Raw genomic sequence first — 25,288 nt, 5'->3', positions numbered from 1 at the left:
AATGAAAAATATAGAATAAGAGGTTATAATTAATGCTCTAAAATTTCAAGCAAAAGATGAATCAAAGGATGAATGATCAGAAAGTAGGTAACTGAAGTCTTCTGAACGTAAAATATTGTTACTTCACTTATTTGCAAAAATCTGTTTCTGTTTGAGAACTAAGAATATTAGCTTCAAATGCAAATTTCAATATTCTATATAATAATGAATTCTACATCTCCTAACAAGAGCATGTCTGCTGTAAAGGCACTACTGTACACTTTCATTGAAACTAATATTTATTATTAGATGGGAGCATAAGTTAAACGTTCTTAGCCTGAGGTGGAGTTGGATTGCTCATCTTTCTTTGAGGATAGATATGACTAAAACATCATTGTTGAGATGTCAACTTTCATATTTCAAAATATCATTAATAAAATACATCATACTATTTTAACCATTTCCAATGATAGGATATGAGAGAAACCAATTTTCTCCAGCAATAAGTTGATATAAGTTACATTAACCCCAAGTGATCATGTCAAATGTATCAACTTCTTGCTGCTCGTAGAATTTATCTAAATGCAGATTTTTTTCTTACACCCTTAAACTATACCTTTACCTTTTATAAAATGCACTTTAAATCTATTATTACTGTACATTAATTAAATAATTTTTGACTGAATTTAAAAAGAAAAGTGAAAAGGATTGCTATAGGTGAACACTAAAAACATTTAAACCACTTCTTGACATTCCTTTCAACACTCAATAAGAACTTCGACTAGCATTGGATAGCAAATAAAATTGGAAATCTTCCCGTTTTTATTGGAAAAGATGTTGCTGGATATATTTCAAGAACATCATGTATCTTATTTATAATTACAATGTAAGTGAAACTCAGCAAACTAATACTGTTGTTTGGTGTCACTAGGGAAGTTATATCTGATGCATTTCTTGCTTATCTGGCTCTTGGAAATATCATGCCACCACTTTCCAGAAAATCTGTATTGACCTGATTTCACTTAGTCTGTATTTGCACTGTTGCCAAGCATGTAAAGAGAAAGTGAACAAAATCCCTTCACCAACAGTACCTCATGGACTGTAACACCTACCTTTCTCTTATCAAGATGGACTTAAAGATGCACTTCATAACCACACTGAACATTACAGATAGCTGTGTGTTAATTTATCTAAATAATATACCTTATAGGTAGGGATAATGATTTTTGCAACAATGCTTAACAAGGCCTGTACTTTTGTATTTTCATTTTTCACAACTTGTAAACCTCTTTTTAATGTGATTTGAAAACTTGACAAACTGTGAATTTATACTAACATTAGATATTTAAATGCAAAACTGACAATCTTTGCAGGTGAAAATTTGTTTTGTATTCTTTGTCTTGAAACTAAAACCAAGGAGTTTGTGCCCCTTTGGGCTGTCTGCAAATGCCGTTGGCTGCCATGCTATGCAACGTATTTGGGGTCCTACTAATGGTGGAATGTTGAAAGGTATTTCAGTAAATACAATTTATGGTAATTGCGAGAGAACAACACGAACGACTTAAAATCTTCAGGTATGTGTGTCACAACATTAGTAAAAATATAACTTTGTAAGTATTTTTGTTTTTTCTATGTTATGTTTTAGCCTATATAAAATTGGAAATAAATGTGCAGCTTTATTATATTTATACATTTTGATTTTACTATTAGCTCTATGCAAATGAAATTTTCATTTCATATTATTATTATTATTATTATTAAAAAAATACATTACCTATTTATCAGAATAACTCAAATTCTATGTTCCTTTTCAAAATGCTAAATTACAAATGTATAAATGCTATAACATGCCAAATTTACAAATTAAAATGCTAAATTCCTGATTTCAAAATGTTAAGAATTACCGACCCTACAAATAGGTTAATCTTTATGCAATTATGCTTTTTTTCTCAAAATTGCAAATGAAATGCATAGCTAAAGTGGATAATTTAAAACTAGAAGAAATTTTCAGCAATAAAGGCCCAGAACCTGTCTGTCTTACTCAAATAACATTCCTAAGAAGCAGATGAGATACTCTTGACTCTCAGAAGTCTTGGCCTAAATAAGAAATGTACTGAAGAAATAATAAAGAAATACTGCCAGGAAACCGACTGTCTAATTTCCAGAAATCAAAGAGTCATTAACTTATATAAAAAGTTTCTGAGAAAATAATCACAGATATTCTGAGGATGTATGACAGCTGACATCAGCTATCTACTACAGATTCTGACATGGTTGCAGATAAAGGCAACAGGTATCAAACTGTGAAAAGGAAGTATATCCCTTTACAAAATTTAAAAGATAACAATTTATACAATTTACACTTACAATGTCATGCCCAGTGTTACCACCACGCACCACTTCAGGAGCCATGTATTCTATTGTACCACAGAAGGAATAGGCCCGCTGATCCTGAAAGAAGAAAACAAATAATCATTAAAAGTCATTTTTAAAATACATACACGGAGAGAATAAATTCTGTATGTATATCTTGCAACTCTTCTATGCAACCATAAGTGTGTGTCTTATGAATGAGACTGTGTTGTTACCAGAAAATATATAAGAATATTGCCCAGTGCTAACATGCAGAATTGTAACATGAATTATTTTATGTTTATGACAATAAAAAAAATGAATTTTCAAGTTTAGAATTTTCAGTGAACTGCTATTATATCTTGAAGATTAAACTTCAACATTCTTAGAACAAGAAACTAGTCGCTTTAAGCTTGCAGTAGGTACTTGTTGGTAAGACACTGCAGTTGATTCAGTCTGAGGCTGAGGGAAATTTAACTGAAGGTTATCAGTCCCAAATAATTATTATTTTATTTTTTGCTAGTGGTTTAGCATTCCAGTAACATATAGAAGATTTTCAGTGATGCAAGGATGGGAAAGGGCTAAGATTGGCACCGAAGTGGTCATGGACTTTATTAAAAATACAATCACAGCATTTGCCTTGAGTGAAAATGGAAAACAACCTCCATCTATTGCTGCTAATGCTGGGATTTGAATCCACCATGTCTTGAATAGAAGCTTCCATGGACAATTTGCTGGTCTTAGTCAAAGTTGCCACTTTTTGAAACACAATACTCAAGATTTTTTCCTCTTTTTCTTATAAGTAGATTGCTATCTTACTGTGCAAATATGAGAAGTGAGACACAAAATGTGACTGTAGTGGAACATATGCTAGGTTAGTGATGGAGCAGACTGTTATATGTTATGATAATCTAATACAGAAAAAACTGAAGACTGTTTGTGTTTCAGAGTTAAAAGACTTTCTCATGATCCCTGCTCTCAATCACAGTTTTAGCTTAGGAAGTAAACCACTGAATTTCAATTACTGTTTCAACAGTTGGTGTTTGTAGCATCAGCCACCAAAGTGAAATTCATAATATTAAACAATCCTTCCACATCTCCAACCCCTCTTGATTTCCAATTCATGTGTTGTGTAGAAGTGCTGAGGGAGGCAATGAGTATTAGCTTACAGCCTCTTTCCATCCACAATTTGTGACCTACTATAGGTTTCTATCTCTCCTTACCATTTACAACATTCCAGGTTTAAATTGCAGTACATAACTGATTTAGTCAAACTGTACATGACTGAAATAATCTAAATCTTAATATTATTCTTACAATCATACACAGAGTAACAGGAAGGAGAAAAACAGACAAAATCATGTTCTCACCTTCTCGTGTGGTAGGAACTCCTTACTAAGTCCAAAGTCAGTAAGTACGATGTGACCTTGACGATCCAGCAGGATATTCTCCAATTTGATGTCACGATAGATTATACCCAACTGTAACAAAAGACAGAAATTACAAGTTTAATAGACTTGTTTAAAACTGGTCAAGTTCCAGATAAGATGCTACTCAATGTATATTAAGACAATCTATTCAATATGACACACAGCTAGACATCATTGACAATCTGGATGTCTGCTGCACATTGTGGACACAATGAATGTCTTATCATTCAACATGCTGGTGAAAGCTTTTATCCATTTCACAAAATAAAACAAAAAGACTAATTAAATAACACAGCAAACTATTTTGTGAAAGTATGCATATTTTCTAAGAGAAGAAGAGCTATTTTACTACTAACAAAAGTAATTGCATTCAAACAACATCAGAGAATGTTAATTTTCAAAAGCCATCAAGTAGAGAGAAAACTTCATACATTTTCCTCCAATACGTCATTATTTTGCATTCTATCTTAATCAAATTATACATAGAACTTACAAGTCAAGATCTTTCATTTGGAATGCAACAATTTACATCCATGTCCCATCACACCCATGGTATATAAACCCTTGCATACCAGAGAAACCAGAAACCAGAGAAAATCGGGAGGTTGTGGGTTCGGATCCCACTGGTGTCCAGTTGGCCACTTTTTGTTCTGTACTTAACATCTCTTCAACACGTACTAAATGTACGTAACACGACCTAATAGGTTGAAAGTCGGTTTCAATAACAATGTTGTGTGTTCCAGTGCTTTTATTTCTAGATAGCTTCAAAGGAGGGTAGAGTGATGGAATCTTGCTCTAACTGCTGTAGTAGAAGATGCCCGTAATTCTACTAAAACCGATTTCTCACGTTTCAGCATTCATAAATGAGGAGTGTGTGTTCGAAAGGTGCTATTTCCACTTGCAAAAAAATAAATCAGTATTTCGTTCACATGTTTTTACAGTAGTTTAATATTATCAATTGCCGTAAGCAATACAGACCATAAAGATATAATTCCTTAAAAGTCGTACCAAACTCGATAATGGGTACATTCCATATACCTTTTATTTTACGTTTCTTACACTTTTTCCACAACTTTCTTAAGGTGGAAATAATATCTTTTGAACAGACACTCCAAAGTAATTTGACTGACTGCTGAGCCAGGATTCTACCTTTGGCATTGCAAAGCTCGCCTATATAAGATAACAAAGAAGGGTATATTTTACCCACTATAATTATGATGCTCGTAAATAATTATTATAACAATAACATATGTTAATGTCCATTCTAACTGTTGATGGTCTTATCACGACGTCAGGGTGTTAAGTTGCGTCTTGCAAGTGTTCTTTAACGTGCCACAAGCCGAAGACAGTTATCGCATTTAAGCGCCTGTAAATGCTACGAATCTCAGCTGGGATTAAAATCCTTGTCTAGGAACAGAAAGCCAACATTAACTGAACTCACCTCCTTCAAAAAGAAGAGTTTATCATGGTCGGTTCTTTTACTATTTTATATTAACAATATTTAAAAGTTTATGAATCCAACCTACTAAAGCTATTTGAGAGCCTATTGATACTGTGTGGTAAAAATAATCATACTCCGAATATTCGAAAAATTACGAATCTGATTTTACAACATATAAGCTTCCTCACGATTAATGCTACTACTTAATACTGTACTACCATTTTAATCTTAAATTTATGAACAAAGGTTGACAAATAATAACATTTAAACATATTATTTTAGGTAGTAAGGGCTTCTGAAGGAAATGTATATTAGGCCTAGGCCTAGTAGTGAGGATATACAAGGCTGCCTGTCGGAGCTCTTCCTGTACCGTGCCGCGCTCTTTAAGTTATGTAAGAAGGCCTTGCTAACTAGACTCCACCGACGGCCTTGGCAGTAAAGTAGTACAATTCTGAAGTACTTACTCCTGGCGACCAGAAGCTGGCATTCCTTCAAACTTAGGGCAACACTTCCCAGACCAATTATATTTTATTTGTTCCTTGAATAATTTATGAAAAATAGAATACCGTTGCTAAACAGATGGTGAATAAACTCCCCGAAATTAATGCAAAAGTCATGGAGTTTGTCTACAATGCACAGCAGTTTCATGCATGAGATCTTTAAAAATCGGTAGGCTATTGCCCGGTTAACATTTTGTAATATTACAGTCAAATTCAGTAATATTTAATCCCTCTTGTTCAGGGGAAAGGCATGAATGATTAAAATATGTTTCTAGGTACTATTAGAGAGATCTGTAACGTTGCAAAAAAAAAAAAAAAAAAAAAAAAAAAAAAAAAAAATCCTATCGTTAATTAATAATATAATTATTGGAGAAAGCCGTTTATAATGACCACGGGAAGTTACTCGCATATCACAGACTGATTTTATATTGTGTTATATTTCCTTGATAGAAGTTCTAACAACATACACAAAATGTTCTAAATGAAATGAAATGGCGTATGGCTTTTAGTGCCGGGAGTGCCCGAGGACAAGTTCTGCTCGCCAGATGCAGATCTTATTTGACTCCCGTAGGCGACCTGCGCATCGTGATGAGGATGCCATTTAGTGATGAAGACGGCACATACACCCAGCCCCCGTGCCAGCGAAATTAACCAATTATGGTTAACATTCCCGACCCTGCCGGGAATCGAACCCGGGACCCCTGTCATCAAAGGCCAGCATGCTAACCATTTAGCCATGGAGCCGGACAAAATGTTCTAAAATGAACGATTATACAAATCCTACTCGAAGAAAGTGGAAAATGGGACTTGGAAATTCTAAGATAAAAATTCATAGTAAGAAATGAAACGAGTCGAAACAGCTTTGTATGTGGGAGGATTGTGAGGAAAGTAGATTTCAGACAACATGGCCATGGTACGAACCCTACTTTTGGTAAGGTTTCGTGTATAGTACGCGAACCTTTTCTTGAGCCCTGAACTCCATAGTGCTGAATGGGAACTAGGGCTCAAGAAAAGGTTCGCGTACTATACGATGCTACCAGAAAGTAGCTTTGCAAGAGGTCCACCATCGTCTAGCACAAGGCATAAACCAAAAATCACTCAAGGTGACGACCATCGGCATGTTGGAAACAAGAAAGGAATATCCCGAACAAGAATTAATAAATATAGAAGCATCTTCAGGGCACGACTTCATAATCGATATGGTAGGCCTAAATGAGCAATTTCACCTTATAACAGAAAATTAACGTATCAGCTAAGTAGCCCTATACAAGTAGATCGGCCTCAATTGCAAAGCATCTATATGAAACAATTATAATAAAAGTACCTACATATTATCACAAATTACTTAAGAAAAATGCTACGTTGACGGACTAAAGAACTGATCAAATAAGGAATGAGCATCATATATATCAAATTATATCAAACTAATTTTGAGGAATAGTGGTCTAATTTGCATGACGTATCTGTTCCTTCCACAACCCATTCTTTGTTAATATTATTCCTAAGTATTCTAATTTATTTACAACTTCTAATTCAACACCATCTAACAGCCATCGCCTTTCATTTCTTTTTAATTTATTTCCTCTTTTGCAAACCATTACTTTTGTTTATTTGGTATTTATTTTCAAATTTAGTGGTCTAATTACCAGCTTTCTTACATAGGCTTGAGGTTCGGTCTCATCTTTCATACAGCTCCAAAGATAGTTTACAATGTATTGAAAAACTTTGTTACATTAATAATTGTATGCAAGGCGTTTTTATTCAATCAAATCTTCCTTCAAAGAAACTCAGATTACTTGTTCATACACGATGTTTGTGGAAGAATTAGAAACTCCTGAGTGTTGTTCAGTTTCCTGCAAGCCAACGATTGTGGGTAAAGGTCAGGGTAGAGTGAGGTTGCAGTCAGCCTCCGGCGAAACCTTACAGTGTGTATACTGGTCAAGGCTGACACGTAAAGAGAACTTCAACACATCAGCAACACGTGAGTGTTCGAGATGCCACTATTAGACGGTTAAATAAATACCCTGCCCTATATCCTGGAGCAAGTAAATGCATTTGAACTCGAGGAAACTAAAGAATGAATACACAAATGACGTCACATGTCATTTTCACCAATGACACTGAAATACACCACGGTGCAGACCTTTCACACTAGAGTATTACCCCTATATTGTGTATGCTAAGATGAGGGGGGGGGGAATAAAGAAGAAAATTAATTAAAAGTGGGGCCGATTATTATTTATTGCAAAAGTAGTCTTTACCTCCTTTATTACCTAATTATGCCTATTACACATCCGAAAATCTTCTTCGTGTATTTCAGACGTCACCGCTAATTCACTTTGAGAGAACGTTTAGGTTTTGCACAAGAAATTGAATCGTTATCTTCCTTATATATCCATCCTACAGGGGAGGACTTTTAAGCTCACTTTCGTGACACTAATCTTAATTGGGCCTCCCTGGTGTTCTATTTCCATGATAAGGGTAAAGGTGCATTAAACATAATTATTTATTCTGTGATATGTAACTCAGTTATACGTTTGGAAATTTTATTTAAGAAATGCGTAATTTTTTAAACAAAATTCTGGAACTTACTTCTGTTTTGACGATCGGTGCTCTGGTAGGTAACAGTTTAATAACAAAGATGGTCATTATTTCTCCTTGATCAACAGAAAGAATGGAATTTTAAATATCGGGGTGTCTCGGGAATTGAAAATAAAAATATTATTCTGTTTGAAGAAGAGAGAGGTAATACCCACAACACAGGGAAGAAACCAAGAGGTTCGAAATCTATCAGTAGCATGTTTCGAATTTATATGTCGAGGTGAGGAAGAAAAATATTAAAGAAGGAAATGCATATTAGTTTGTTACCGAACCGCGATTAAGTAGAATTTACATAACATCCCAGTCACTTGGAGACTGAGTCCGACACTATCAAGTAGGGAACTCGTTAGGGGTTAAATGTACAATATTGCGAAGAAATACTAATTACAACTACTACTAAGATGTTAACATATTATAAATTGTTTACAATACAACCACCAAATGGGTATAGAAAATGTACGAAAAAATTCATGATAATGTCCTTCCTCTAGCGAAATGCTCTCTCGTTTCCACTTGTGTACAAAACAGTCCATTAGCTGCGCGGAATTGTTTACTCTCGAATGAGCTTTACAAAATTGTTAGGTCAAGTATTAAGTCTTCGTAAATCTCACTTTATTACTTGCAAAAGACGTAGCTTCTCAAAACCATAAAGTTGGCAGTAATCGTAAGATATTTTACAGAACATTAGTTACTAAGGAACTCAGTCCTAAACAAATTTCTCGTGGTACCATCCTGATATTTTCGGCATACGAGAGTTATGCAATACTAGTAACAAAACAATATTATTGGCTTGGTCACGTGACTCGCGCCTCGTGTTTGTCGCCGACAGCAACAAGGCCGACTGAGTGTTGGGGAAGATGTCACGTGCACGCATCACTTAAACCCGTGAATTTCACTCGGTAGTGGGAGGAGAGGTCATTCAAAGACTAAACATAAGAACAGGTGGTGATCGGTAACAAGGACGGCATTACACAACACACTCAAGTAACAAGCCTAAATTAGATTGTAAATTTATTCAAGAGCAACAGAAATGTATGAAAATCCAAATGGTACAAAACACTATAGTTACGCCTAATTTCCCTTTCACTTACCCATACATATCCAACGCACAAACTGAGCAGAATTTTATTTGGAAGGGGATTTTAAGTGTTACCGAAAAGATTAAATTACCGAGCTCGATAGCTGCAGTCGCTTAAGTGCGGCCAGTATCCAGTATTCGGGAGATAGTAGGTTCGAACCCCATTCTCGGCAGCCCTGAAAATGGTTTTCTGTGGTTTCCCATTTTCACACACGGCCGCTTCCTTCCCACTCCTAGCCCTTTCCTGTCCCATCGTCGCCGTAAGACCTATCTGTGTCGGTGCGACGTAAAACAACTAGCAAAAAAAAAAAAAAAAGATTAAATTTTCCTTTGTATGTATGTATGTATGTATGTACGCGTCTGATTAGATTATTATTCAATTATTCTGTTCCGTTGCAACTAGATTCAGATATTTATTATTTTAAAACAATTTCTGGTAAGTTTAGGTTTTTATTCTTAAAAATGATTGAATCATCTTAAAATTTTTCCCCTCTATATCGCCAGCTACAGTATTAAAACAGAAAGAAAACCCATTTCTGAATTATTTATATGCAAAAGTTTTCGATATGGAGAAACTAAAATTTCTGTAGAATTATCGTATGCTTACAAAGCCGGCAGTACCACCCGCTTCACGGATAGAACAGAAAGTTCACATAACACAAACTATAACACACCGATTTATCAATGTTACTTTACTGTACAACTTTATTTGTAATAATAATAATAATAATAATAATAATAATAATAATAATAATAATAATAATAATAATAATAATAATAATAATAATAATAATAATTGTACCGGAAGTACACCCGCCCCGCGCATTCAAATTAAGCGCCTTGTAGAATGTCATCTGAAATATAAAACTTTCAACAACTAGCGCAAGAAGTTTGAACATTTCTCAACAGATGTCGCTACTAATATACTGATGTTGTACCCCCTGGTGTGGAAATGACCTATTAACATTCTAGAGTAATTTTGTTTGTTAAGGTTTTCTAAACTGAATTGTCTATACTTTGTTTTTTGTTTTCAAAAGTTTACTATACTTCTATCTCTTCCCTCCAACCTAACACGTTGGCCAATAAGAAATTTTGTATATTTATTTATTCACCAGTGAGAACATTTTGATGTTTATTTGATTATCCAATGAGAACTGGGGGTGTGTCAGGGCCTTAGCCCAGAGTTTTCTGGAACTTTCCCCTCGGCTATAAAAGCTGGCACATTTTCGGACCAGGTTGTCTTTGTGATCGCTCCGGTCTACTGTGTGTGTGTTCGTAAAAGGAGGCGAGGGCGCCTCGTCCATCATCGAGAGGTCCACCAGCTCAAGGTAATGGCAGATTCCGTATCACCATGTGATAGTCTTTCAAAGCTAGCTTGAGGGGAAGGTTTCAAATCTTTAGTCATATAACTTCATTTTCTAAAATGTAAATTTCAAACTAGTCGAGAAAACTTAACCGAAATCAGGGAATAGAGAGTGAGGTACCCTCTCATATTCCCTTTCAACTCGTTTTGGAGGTGACTATGATTCTGTAACCTTTTATATCTTGTAATGTCCGTAACTTAAATTTTTTCTCCATCCAGTCACCTCAGTAGTATAGGCTTAGCCTCTGTAACGTCGGGCAATAAGCCCAACTAGGGTTTTATGCATTTAATGTAAATTCCTAGGAGTGCAAGTGATCGCCTTCTTTCCATTTTGGTTTTTGGGCTAGTAATTTAACCTCTTGTTTTTACCAAAGGTCTTGTAGAATGGGTACGTGTTATCCCTGTTACAATCGATGTCATTCTTTTAATGTTAAAGGGATCAGACTGTTGAGCATATAAGGCACTGTTTAATTTTGTTAAATGTAGTTTGTGCCCTTGATAGGCCTGGGAAGTGTAAATTTTCGAAGATGGATTCTTAAGTGGGAATTCATAGAGTAAGGACGCTCTTCCCATTTATGTAAAGGTTGAATGGTGCCTTTGGAAGGCTGGAATAGTATACTGTGTGGAGATTAGTCCCCTACGTAATTTAGCGGAATAGCATATTTTGGTTGGTCCGTATCCTAGAGATATAAAACTTGCAACACGTAGCGCAAGAAGTTTGAACATTTCTCAACAGATGTCGCTATTATAAACTGATGTTGTACCCACTGGTGTGGAGATGAGCCAAGTTCGGAAACTTACGGAGTTAAAATTTCCAGTTGGAGAGATGGAAGGTTTTAGAGACCGTTTTCCTTCGATAGAGATAGGAAAAGCGAAAGCTCAAGACAGATCAATTAAACTACCAGTGAGTGGCTATTTCATTTACCTATACTGATTTTTAATCCAAGTATAGTTCAGTGAAGACACTGTCTTAATTTTGTGTATGTGGAATAGTGAACCCCATTCAGCTGAGCACAAACACCAAGGCTAGAATTAATTCTGTATTTTGTGCCACACTGATGCGCGACCTATTGGACTTCAGATTATATGAAACAGACTATCGGCCCAGTGGATTATTTTGACACAGAAGTTCAGCCACCTTCCGAGCTAAGTACGCATGTCCTCAAACACAAAGCCCTAGCCAGTACATCAAACCATGGATTCGGTAGACGAAATAGCTCAAATCTCACTACTTATATTCGTGAGTTAGTGGGTTCGAACCCCATACTGTCGGTAGCCCTGAAGATGGTTTTCCGCAGTTTCCCATTTTCACACAAGGCAAATGCTGGAGCTACACCTTAAGGCCACGACCGCTCCATTCAACTCCTAGCCCTTTATTCCATCGTCGCCATAAGACGTTTCTGTGTCTGTGCAACGTAAAACTAATTGTAAAATAATAATAATAATAATAATAATAATAATAATAATAATACAGCGAACCTTAATGTTTTATTTATTTTTCCGTGGTTCTTCCTATCAATCCCAGAAAAAAATACTATGATGGAATGTTCCTAAAAGCTCACGATCGATTTCTTCCCAATTCTAACCCCTACTGATTTTGGTACGTTTGGGAGTTCTCTTTTCACCGACACTCTTTGCTTCGGAATGTAAAAAACTTAGAAGTTCTAATAACACTGATAGAAATGTTGAAATCGTATGGTATTCGAATATAGAAGTGTAATTACGATGTTGTGTGTGCTACTTGGACTGAATATGGGCACGAACACTTTAAAGTTGGACTAAAATATAATAAAAACTTTGATTCTACGGTAATGTGTGTTGTAAATGTTTCTGTATGCTCTGTGTATATTTTTTATATTGATATCTGTGATGACCAAATGATAATGTAGCCAAAGGTCAATAAATTTAAAAACCTACTGATTAAAAATACTTCGATAGAGATACAAAATAAAACTACTCTTACTATAGCGAATCTTGTGTGGTATGTAGGTCGACCAGGTCTTGAGAGACGGAAAAGTGCACTTCATTTTCAATGTTTATTAACGGAATCTAGAATTTTGAAGATGTGTTTCTTAATAATGAACTCTTTTGCCTAATATTAAGGAAGCATACAGAGCTGTCGATTGTGCTTATTCCAACAGCAAGAAAATATTAAGAACTAATTCCTTAGCTAAGCCAACACTGTTTCTGTTTACGAAGAAATGCATTTCCCACCAAATGATAGTCACTGATTTGCTCATCTAGTAGCGAACTTAGTTTGTTGAAACTACAAAAGTCAGCAGTACTTTCGTTTCGTAAGGTTCGATACACATTCATTTCCTTAATATAATCTTCTTCCGATTTTCCCCACACCTGTGGGGTCGCGAGTGTGACTGTGTTGCACATGTAGATTTGGCCCTGTTTTATGCCCGGATGCCCTTCCTGACACTAACTCTATGTGGAGGGATGTTGATTACTATTGTGTGTTTCTGTGGTGGTTGGTAGTGTGGTGTGTTGTGTGAATATGAAGAGGAGAGTGTTGGGTCAAACACAATCAGTCTCCGAGCCAGAGGAATTAATGGCCGGAAAACGAACCTGGGACCCTCTGAACCGAAGGTCTCAAAGCTGACTATAACTTCCTGAATAAAATTAAACACAAAAAGAATTTGAAAATGTGGCTGCCTCGTGCAATTATATGTCCAATACGAAGTCTGATAACTTTAAGTCATATTCGTACACATGAAAACAGAAACTAGAAGTATTTATTATTATTATTATTATTATTATTATTATTATTATTATCATTATTTACTGTCTTAATACTCTATTTAGAGACTCTTAACTAGGAAGACGCAAGTCATAAAAAGGAACCAATCTGAGTCTTGTACAGCTTCCATTTGTATCATCTCTTGGCAAGCAGAATGTCCTATTACAAAATCTACGCTGTTAGACTAGTGACTGCACCGAGCAAGTTGCTGAAGTCCGCAATGGGCTAACTTTCAAATGACCTTACTGTACTTTAGGCAGCAGCTGAAGGTCACAAGGCTGCCTGTCAGGTAATGAGACTTCTACACTACCTTGCTTGTTGTCTGTGGTCCTGTATTAGTATTATAACATGCACTTCGATAATGGACAGGAAATATTTCGGACAGCTAATTGGAAATTTTGCCCTGCAGCTGATATTATAAGGTACTGTATTTATTTATTTATTTATTTATTTATTTATTTATTTATTTATTTATTAAATACAGAATGCACCGCCATCAACCTTTACGTAGAGCACAACAAGTTTCATGACTTAGAGCACCGGACCCTCAGGACCCTAATATAAAATAAAGCTTTTAGGTGGGAAAAGAACCATTATTGCTTTTTAATGTTTTATTATTATAGAATGTCTACTGAACAGTTTTTTGTAGGGCAATGACTACGTATATTTTCAAACGCTGAAAATGTAATGTATATGAAAATCCTTTATATGCCACAATTGTTGGATTTTTGTTCAATCTAAGCAATACTTACTGAATTTTATCGTACACTCATTGTACGCAGGCTGAAGGCAATTTTCACATGAACTGGATGCTTCTCAGTCTTCTTTATTACATGGACAAGTATAGCATATCTAATAGATTCACAGGGCCTCGGAGGACTCTTATCGTGGATTTACCATGGAATATAGGTATATTAATTCACAACAGTCCGCCTCCGTAGCGTAACGGTTAGTGTCCTCGGGGGCCCGGGTTCGATTCCCGGTACTGCCAGATGTTTAAGAATGGCAGGAGGGCTGGTATGTGGTAGAAATGGTACCGTACATGCAGCTCACTCTCCTTGTACCTCTCCTTTCTTTCAAACTAATTCCAAAAAGAATAGAGATATCAACTCAAATATACTAGACTCTAGTACACACGTTGTTAACACAACAGGTTTCCAGACAAAGATGACACACTAGATAGGGTTGGTAACCAAGTTATCCCTAAATGTATTAACAACAATTCGGCAATACCCCCAGTTCGTACCACACGTTCTGCGAGGCGACCGTGTCAGTTCACTGCTGTACTGTAATACACATGGAGGTGTTAAGGAGGAGTTAATCACCTTTCCTCGGCTACTTGCTGCTAGATTCGAGGCCGACGTGGTGTGTGGCCTTGACGATATACCCCCTCCAAACTATCGACTGTCTCGCACAATGTAACCACAAGTTGCAGATCTAGGCTTTTAAAACTCTGGTATTTCCGAAAACAGATAGGAGAAAGGAAACCGCTTAATACTACTAACAGTGTAGTATCTAAACAAGTCTAAACAGAGGATTTGCAAGGAGCGACCACCCCCAATCCCTCTCCAAAATTTAATAATCACACCCAGGTCTTAGGTTTCAAAACTTCAGACTCTACTTGATAATATGAAAGTTACAATTCTTCAGAAGTGAAATGATTTATGTCAAGGAACAGTATCATGAAAAGGGTTTCAGCGTGGCTTTCTCCTCAGTCATTCCTCTCATACATCGTAAGAAAGCTGGTAGAAAAGTAAAATACGAAAGTAAAAGTGTATCGCTTAGCCTGAATCTTAATCTAATGACATAATTCTCTTTCTCAGGCGAGATAAAATGCGACACCGCCATCATACTGTACCGACATATTTGAGAGAGATACAGATTTTGTTGATCTAGTCATGTCTCGTTATTACACTGGCCTTAGCTTCCCTAGGAAGTACAGTGCGTTCAAGGAATAAAATTACACATTTACTGTTCCGCTAGCCAACGGCCGTAGCCGTGTTGAAACACCGGATCCCGTAAGATCTCCGAAGTTAAGCAACATTGGGCGTGGTCAGGAGTTGGATGGGTTGCCACGCGCTGTTGGTGGGGGATAAGGGAATGGAGAAGCGGAAAGGAACTGGTCACCCTACCGCACGTAAACTCCGGCTCAGGAACACCTCTGCGGAGGTTCGGACCTGCCTTCGGGCAGAACAACCCTTACCTACTGTTCCGCTAGGGTATAAGTGTTTACGTTCGTTAGCCAGAAGGACACTATTAACAATCATCCCACCGAGAATAGTCTTTCACATAAAAAGAAAAGATCCTGGAAGCTGTGCTTCTGTCTCTTTCTAGGCTTTCGAAACTGAAGAGTGCGCTATTTTATCTACCGTGAATGAAGACCATCATTTGGAAGAAAAGTTTGGCGAAGTTGCTGAAGTTTATTATACTAAGAGGGGGCGTATATCAACAACTGAGGTGATTGTTACAGATACCAAAAACATGTAATGCGACCCCAGGAGACCCCACGAAAGACTAGACACGCCGCGCCAGCTGCGGGGGCGTTGCTCCCCTTCCTATGTCCCTTGGTTGTGTGCGAGCCAACACACAAGAGACCCGCGAAGAGTATTTTTAATCGGCCCTGTCTGGTGCGAACACGGATGAGCACAAGATTCGCATTCCTTGTCTAAGAAGCTGTTCCTCACAACAAATCGCCCCGATACTAATTAAAAGACGACAATTGCTATGGACTTAACTTTCGTTCGACTTGAGCACCAGTAGTAGAACACATTTTATTAATATACTATACTCTCCTTCCTGAGCCCTGGTGACCAGTGAGGTTTGAGAACGTTAGACCTTCAGCGGTACAGGATGGGCTAATGTTACTATACAGTGGCTCAACAAATTATTGGTCTGTCGAGATATGCTACATATGAGGACGAGGAATCTAAGGGAATGATGATAAAAATTGACATATACTAGAATCCCTGATTATTTATCATCTTGTGTAACATGTACATTGTAAGAAAAACATAATTCGTCCATGTCCATGTAACTAACAAGCCATAACTTAAAACAATCACTTTCACTTGCCACCAAAAAAGAATTGATCTGAATTAACATAACGCAATTTCTTGATCCTTCTTGAACGTTTCAGTACTTGGTAGGTCCTCCTTTCCTCTTTATAATCTCAGCTAACCTATTTGGCATCGATCGTACCAAGATTTCCGTAGTCTTCTGTGGTATGTTATTCCATTCGGTGAGTAAGGCTTCTTTCAGGTCAGCTTTGTTTGATATTGCATGCTTTCTCACGTTTTGCTCCAAATAGTGCCACAAATTCTCGATGGGGTTGATGTCGTCGGGAGATTGTGATGGAGTTTCCATCCAACGCGGAGTATTATATAACAGCCATAGTTTCATGTTCAGGGCTGTGTGTTTGGCGTCGTTATCTTGCGTAAATGTATACTTTGCTGAGAGACCCATTTTTTGTACACTTGATGGAAGATTCGTCTTGAGGATGTTGATGTATGCTTTTTGATCCATAGTCCCTTCAATAAAGGCTAATTCATCTACCCCGTTCGCACTCGTGCAACCCCACACCATCAGGAAACCACCTCCATGTTTCACAGTAGCTGTCAGGTGGTTCTCTTCAAGTTCAGAATTAGTCTTCCTCCACACAGTCACTGTCATTTCTGTGCTCTTTAGCGTACGAAAGTCTCTTCTTTCTGTCAGCCTTACTGATGTACGGCTTTCTAAGGGCTCTTCTGCCCGCAATTCCTCTTTCGTGTAGCACATTTCGGATAGTTTCAGATGACATTTGCACTCCTACATCTTGTTGTAACGCAGCTGTTATCTTCGGCGCACTTAGCTGAGGATTTTGGGCCACTTTACGTACAATTTGTTGTTTGTCTTGTACTGATAACTTTGAGGGACGGCCACTTCTTTGTCTATTTTCTATTATGTTTGTGCGTTTGTACCTGTACACAACATTTTTAACAGTTGTAGCAGCTCTTCCAATAATTTCACTTATGCCTTTGAAAGATTTACCTTCCTGAAATAGTCGCACTACAATCCTCCTTTTTTCCACGGTTTTTTTTTCATTTTCCTTCCCATTGCCAGCTGGACACGGAAACAGTGCTGAATATTACCTTCCGTCGTACCAGCACAGACACAATGAGCAAGATGCGACAGCACGATATCACGATGATATTCTGTACTAGACCAATACTTGTTTGGCGTGTAATGGTCCTTTTGCAAACAGCGTGAATCTCCTTGGCTCTATATTCAACCTACTGATGTATTTGGCTGTCTTACATATCTGCATATGTATAATTCCATTATATGTACCGTTATTTGTACCATACAGTTCCATTCATACCACGGCTTTAAGCAGACCGATACTTTTGAGCCACTGTATATTACCATTATACCCCTGCCAGCCTTTAACCCCGCCCTCCACGAGGAAATAAGTCGTCCATGCCTCCAGTAGTTCAATCTGGCAGCAGAATAATGGGAACAAAACCTGGAATTATTACTGCTACCGAACTCTGGTACATTGTAGCTCAGGGGTTTCCAAAGGGCGGCCCGCGGGCCGCATGTGGCCCGCGAAGCCATTTTTGCGGCCCGCAAGAGCACTCTAAAAAATAATGTGAAGAAAAGTCACAAAATTATTTAATAGCTCGTTCAAAAACGTATTAATTTTTATACACCCTATACACACAAGTCAAAACAAATTATTCTTTAATACTAGTTACTCTTGTCAAGTATTCCCACTGACTAATTTTGATGGTTTTCGGAGACGCCGAGGTGTCGAAATTTTGTCCCGCAGGAGTTCTTTTACGTGCCAGTAAGTCTACCGACACGAGGCTGACGTATTTGAGCACCTTTAAATGCCACCGGACTAAGCCAGAATTGAAGCTGCCAAGCTGGGGTCAGAGGGCTATTGCCTCAACCGTCTCAGCCACTCAGCCCGGCTCCAAATTTCACTCTTTTACGAAATTTTAAAATAATGTTGTAAGCAATTAAAATTATCAAACCCTCCTTTCAATTGAACTATGTATATTATTTCGTAATGGTGCTTTTGTACTATTTTCAGAATTTTACGAAAATCGGCCTATTCAAGTGCGGCCCGCGAACATGACTAAGGTTTCCAAAATGGCCCTCGAGCCCTTGCAAATTGCAAATTGGAAACCCCTGTTGTAGCTGATGAAAAATATTTCCTTTTAACGCTAAAATAAATGGATGCGTAATTTAACTCGAAATTGAAAGTTTGCTCGAAGTAGGCTGTGCAGAGAGGCAAACGACGTTTAAAACTGATATTCACTGTCACTGATATGAATCCGATTTCACCACGGTAAATGACACTAAAGTTCAGAACATCGATAACGGACTGACTAAATGATGCATCATCGACGAGATAGGACTTTTTTTTTTTTTTGCTAGTTGCTTTACGTCGTACCGACAGATAGGTCTTATGGCGACGGGGGACAGGATAGGGCTAGGAGTGGGAAGGAAGCGGCCGTGGCCTTAATTAAGGTACAGCCCCAGCATTTGCCTGGTGGGAAAATGGGAAACCACGGAAACCATTTTCAGGGCTGCTGACAGTGGGGTTCGAACCCAATATATCCCGAATACTGGATACTGGCCGCACTTAAGAGATAGGAATAGTCGTTTCGGCATACCGTAGACCACGTTAATGGAACAGCTTGCATCTTTGAGCTTTAATTCTTCCCCAATATTCCCGCATTCGCCTTCTGTGAGCGTCCTTGCTTTCAGTACCTATTTGTATTTAAACTGTTATCAGTTTTAAAGAGCGAAGCGATCACCGACAAATGATTCGTATGTCCATCCTTCACGACTATTTTAACTCCCGTGGAGTGGTGGTGTTGCATTTCAGGAACTTAGGACATCGTGCCCACAGCCTTCTACACCTGAAAATGAAAACCTACAATCTGTTTTCTAGTCAGTAACCGGGTCAGGGATGGAATGAATGAGGCCCCATCTTGCGGCGAGGATGGGAATTGTGCCGGGTGTCGAGGCCTGTCGCACTCCTCTGGAGGCAATGAGTAATGACTGACAGATGAAATAAAATGATAGTGGAGTGTGTCGTGGAATAAAAAATGCCAGGGTAAACCCCAGTAACCGGAGAAAAACCTGCCCCGCCTCAGCTTTGTCCAGCACAAATCTCACATGGAGTGACCGGGATTTAAACCACGGAACCCAGCGGTGAGAGGCCGACGCGCTGCCGCCTGAGCTACGGAGGCTCAGCCTTCTACACCTAGCATAATGTAAGCCGCGAATGCCTCACCAAGCTTGACATACCGAAGTATACACAATACCGTCAAAGCGAAGCAGAACGATCGAATACATGTTTCGCAGACAGTAGCTTGATACACTATTCCAAGCATACGAAGGAGGTAAATAATAATAATAATAATAATAATAATAATAATAATAATAATAATCACGTTCATATTAAATGGGGGTGAGATGGAAGGAAATGCTGGTAAATAATTCTGGAGCGTCCGTCTACGATTAAAATCACGGTAAAAATCTATCGACTTATAAATTTCACTCTCGTTAGGTTGGACAGGGTTCGATTCACAGTTTGTCACGAGTTTATGACAAGCCTGAGGGATTGATATGAGTTCAGATTAAATTACTGAGAACTATGTAAAACTTCCCCTCTTAGCCATCTGTGCAATATCTTTCAGCAGGTTTCCGATATGATCCGAATTTATAAACAATACTAATCAATATTCACACCATAATAACAAGGGTTATCAGACAGACTTGACGCACTATGAATACCTGAGGTTGCTTATCTCGATAACGAAGCCCTGTTAGACGAAAGCAACACAAATTTTGTACATGCATAAGATTATGGATAAAATACTATTTTTAAATTGCATCTATTGGACACAGGGCAATCAAAAATCATAATTATTTAAAATTCCAATCTCCCTCTCACACCGGTTTTATCAAGACTGAGTAGCGCGGGGAGACATATTTCCCTGTACCTCGCCAGCTCGTGACTGTGTAGGGGATGTAGCAGGGGGAGATAAAGTTGTAGAGGGAGTTGATTCTGTTTCCCCTTTTCTGCCCATAACGGAACAGAGCTGCCATCTCATCCAAAGAGAACTAACACGGTAAAATCAGTCAGAAGCATTCAGAAAGATATCTCGTTTTAAAAAACTCGAGTTAAGTTGACATTTGAAAACATTTCTACAACTATTACTACTGCTGCTCCTGAGGCAAGCAATTAAATTTTATTGCATACACGTGTAGGAGGTAGTAAAAAAACTTCTCCAAGTCCTTCGCTAGCGTTAGTATTATTTTTACCCGACTACGAGTAGCGTAACTACAAACAATCTTCTGAACGAGTCACTGAATTTCACGGGCATTGCTTTTATTAACCTGTTTATTGCTACTCTGTTGAGTCATGGAAGTGTAGTCAAGGGGAAGTAGTTGGCTTCATGTTTCGACTAAACAGAACCTATAATCAAGTCCCCCTATCTCCATTTTAGTAGAAGCGAGATCGACGAAAATTTCTTGGATTTCAATATTTCCACGTTCACTAAGCAGCTTCACGATCGAGCACATTGTACTTCACAGAGTTTGAAATCCTCATTTGGCAACAACAGCGTTGTCTACGATTTCATTTTTTGTACCTCTAAGCGAAAGTAAAGCCGCACTCCGAAAGATCTCGGCACTGGGTAGATAGTGGTTAGCTCAATGTACGACCATCTTTACCTCGAGGACAATCAGATAGATGTAGGAGTAGGCTGAGTGATCCCGAGGGCCACATGCTTCTCTAGAAATGGAAGTCTATTTTTTAAATTTATGATGGTAATCGAACTCGCATCCATCCCGATGAGCCTAGTATGTCTTTACTCCCTCAGTTAGTTGTCTCATTCTTTACTTTGTGAACATTTATTAGTCTTATCCGGCCGTTGTGAATCAAATTGTACTCTGAAAGAAACGAATGAACAGGGAGTCCAAACGGATTTTAATAAAGTATTTGTAAAGTTCAGATGTATTCCTTTCAGTGCTTGTAGTGATTGAATTATTTCAACTTGTAGACAGGATTTTCCTTCAATATGTTTCAGAATGATATATTTAAAAGCAAGGTATCCAGCAATAATATCAGACTGTTTTAACACTTTAAGCCCGGCCTTTTCTTTGTTGTGATTTTTCACTTAAAATCGAAGTATTTAGTAGCTTGACTGAATTGCATTAGCTAGACGATATAAATAATTTAAAAGTTCAAATAATATGTTGATGTTATTTGGAGACATGTGTTTTTCAATTTAGTTTACAACCAAAGCACCAACATTTTGCAAGAGTGGTGTCGCTTCCTTTTTAAACGAATCACTAAACACTCCAGTAATTTTACTAATTATTTTACAAACATTTCCAAAAGCAATTACATTCCTCCTACCTTTCAACCCTTATTTTTGAAACCATCCAATAGTATTAAGGATAATTAGATCCTTCTGATTTCAAAACAACGTCTGCAATAAACGCGCACTTCAAAAAATGCTGCTTGGGATTTTACCTGGCTGCAAAAATTTGCTCTCTTCCATTTCTGCCACCGATTTGCCACTGGAACGGACATTTCTCTGAATTTCGTGGGAGTTTCGCACTTACCGCAGAAATGTAAATTTCGCTCCAAACTGACTTTATCGCTTTAATTCGCAAAACCGATATCACTAATCATATGAAACGTTAAGATTCTCAAAATCGATTCAAAATATTGTTGCATTTATCATTAATGTGGAAAAAACATGCCTATATCCGTAATTAAAAGATACATTAGTAGAAGGTACATCTGAATTCTGCTCAAGAGTTCTATTAGTAAAGGAAGTTATTATCACCTAGTCTTGTTGAAGATTCAACTGCATGCATTTTAAGTTTATTCGAGCTAACATTTTTATTTACCTTTGCGAAATATATTAATCAGTGGCAGTAAAATGGTCGAAGTACTAGAGTTATTTCGAAAGTTTCATCTAACGAGAATCTTAACTTTCAGTTCTGAGTTGGTAAATCTGCAACTGTGACTGAAGGAGAAATAATCTGTCTGCTTTGTATCCCAGAGACCTTAAGACATGGTGCAGTGAGAAAAAAGAGACCGGGGAAGAGGGATAAAGGCTTGGTTTTCAATTTAAAAAAATAGAACAGAATACTCTCATCCCGCAGTTCCGTATCGCCTGAGACTGGGGAGAGAGCATTCATTTACCGAATACTCCATTTCTTTGATACATTCATTAAATTACCCTCGTTGCAACTATTTTTCTACTACTACATTACACATTATACGTAAACCTAACCGTGTTTATATCTATTCCGCAAACTAGTAACCCCCCCCTCCTTTTTTTCTCCTTTTCGTCCTACATGTAATAGAATGCTACATATTCTAGGACAAACATTTATCTTACCCTTCATTATTTTTGTTAGTTTTCATTTCATTTTTCGTATTTCCTCTTGCCACATTTTTTTTAAAAGTCAGAACAATTTTGCTGTTCTCTTTCTACTTTTTATTTATATTCACTACCCAGGTATTTAACTCTTAAGTACGTCAGTCTCCCTACATACTCTCAACAGATGCGCCTATTCCATTATTTATCTCTCTGACCCTTATTCTTATATCCCCATTAGCCAAAACACCATGCCCTTACTCGTTTGTTTGGAAGTCTTTCTTTCTTTCTTTCTTTCTTTCTTTCTTTCTTTCTTTCTTTCTTTCTTTCTTTCTTTTTCTTTCTTTGACGTTGATTTCATATGAATTAGTTGGTACAGAGTGCAAATAATGCGTGCAAATAATATTATTTCACTTTTATTAACAACTATCAGAAGGTACCAGTAGTTCACGGGCCGATCGTTTGCGATGTCGCTGACTTGTGTTCGTATCCATCGCTGACATATAAGCTGTCATTTTTAAGTCACCGGCAACGAAATGAGTTAAAAACTCATTAGTTTCCACGCAAGTCGTTAGGAAGTGTTTATATTGAGTCTGAAACTCTGAGACAGATAGTGGTTAAGATAAGGAATCAGTCAGAAATAAAAATTTACGTAACACTTATTGCAGAACTATAATAGTGTTTTTCTTGACTCATTAAATCATTGGCAGTCTATTTATCTAATGTACACGCCTATACATCATTAATGTAGCACTAATATGCAGCAGGCATTTAGGGTTAAATGTATATAAAGAATTATAACGACATCCTATGATTTAAAGAATAGGTAAGACAGAAATACACAAAATGGTAATTCACTCTTAGAACACCCAAGGTCGCTTGGTTTGCAAGTATGACCTCACTAGTCAGTGTTGCCTAGAGGTCGAGCGTGTTATAAAGTATTACCCCACACAAAAGTTATTGTTACGAAGTGAAAGGTCTTGTTAGCAAGATTACTAATTTACGTAAAATTATTTCTAATAGGCTTAGGGTATCAGTCTTAAGAAATCTCAGTATGACTGAACAATTCATAGAATTAAATTATACTCTGAATAATGTTTACAGTGTAAATATTACATCAGTATGATCCGGCTGTAAAGTGGTGGATCAAATCGCGGAAGTCAATTCTTGCCCCGGTTACGTAAAATTTACTGTAACAACTCACAGCAGTTTGGGAAGAAGTCGGACTGATTTAAGCATGTTTAATGCCTTGATGTTCCCAGAATAGAACAGTTATTCCACAAGAAGAAAGCTAGAAAGGAGCGCTTGAGAGGTCACTGGCAACACTGGGATAGGCCGAAGGAACTTCATAGTTGCCGGCTTTTTGGATAAATGGTATGCATACTGACCTTCGGTTCAGAGGGCTCTGGGTTCGATTCCCGGCCGATCCGAGATTTTAACTGCGTAGGGTTAATTACTCTGGCTCGGGGAATGGTTTTTCGTGTTCATCTTAACACACTTCTCTTCAGCTACACACCACAGTACTAACCACCTCAGAAAAACGTAATAGTGGATACATCCATCAATATAGGTCAGCGTCAGAAGAGCACCCAGGCGTAAAGTTGGCCAAAATTCGCGACACGTACCGACCCCAATAAACCTGAAAAGGCCAAGAAAAAGAAGAAGACTGGCTAATTACATCCGAGTGGTGAACACGCCCAATGTTGCTTAACTTCACAGATCTCACCTATCCAGTGTTTAAACATGGTTACACAAGGATTGAAAAAAATCTGTTTTACTTCTGGAATATAATTATTTATGTGACAGGGACATGGTACACTTCCTGCAACAAAAACGTGATCGGCTGAAAATGCTAAGCTCTCAAGTACAGGCACGACCGAAAGGAAGGAACACATTACCATAGAGATTTCTTGGTTACAATTTGACAGAAAGGTACACTTCTATGCATTTACATAGAGCTTCAATGATAACATTCGCTAGAGATGCTTACTACTTTCCTAACATAATAAAACTATGCAAGTTTATCGGAAAAGAGTGTAGCCTACTGGACAATTGCATACTGAAGTGTAAGGTAAAAAATATTTTATTATGAAGGACATAGCACAAGTTGAGGCATACAAGTTTGACGCTGGTTTTGCTGTACAGGAGTCAGTTTAGATTTTCTCTCAATAAGTACACATTGCTGATATGAAAGGGAGTGGAGAGTATCTATGCTGACTCTTCATTGTTCTTCTCAAATACCAAGAGCAAATAATAATAATAATAATAATAATAATAATAATAATAATAATAATAATAATAATAATAATACATTTTAATAGGCGTCGTGGTGTCTGTATTTTATCTCGTGTCCGAAGTCAAAAACATGAAATAACTGTCCCATTTAAAAGCTCTCACATGTCT

General features: G+C 37.5%; 1 protein-coding gene across 1 annotated transcript in view; it reads right to left on the bottom strand.

Moving 5' to 3' along the window:
• LOC136877474 (ribosomal protein S6 kinase alpha-5) overlaps positions 1-25,288 on the bottom strand; it is a 202,203-nt gene that overhangs the window by 24,891 nt on the left and 152,024 nt on the right. Inside the window, exons 5-6 of the mRNA XM_067151539.2 lie at positions 3,702-3,812; positions 2,347-2,430 (exon numbers count right to left, since the gene is read on the bottom strand). Coding sequence (XP_067007640.1) covers positions 2,347-2,430; positions 3,702-3,812 — 195 coding nt within the window. The remainder of the gene's footprint in view (positions 1-2,346; positions 2,431-3,701; positions 3,813-25,288) is intronic.

The sequence above is a fragment of the Anabrus simplex genome, chromosome 7 (assembly GCF_040414725.1).
Source record: "Anabrus simplex isolate iqAnaSimp1 chromosome 7, ASM4041472v1, whole genome shotgun sequence".
In the NCBI taxonomy this organism is placed as follows: Eukaryota; Metazoa; Arthropoda; class Insecta; order Orthoptera; family Tettigoniidae; genus Anabrus; species Anabrus simplex.
Note: the sequence above shows the minus strand (reverse complement) of the source record. Positions and strands in the feature narration are given on the sequence as shown.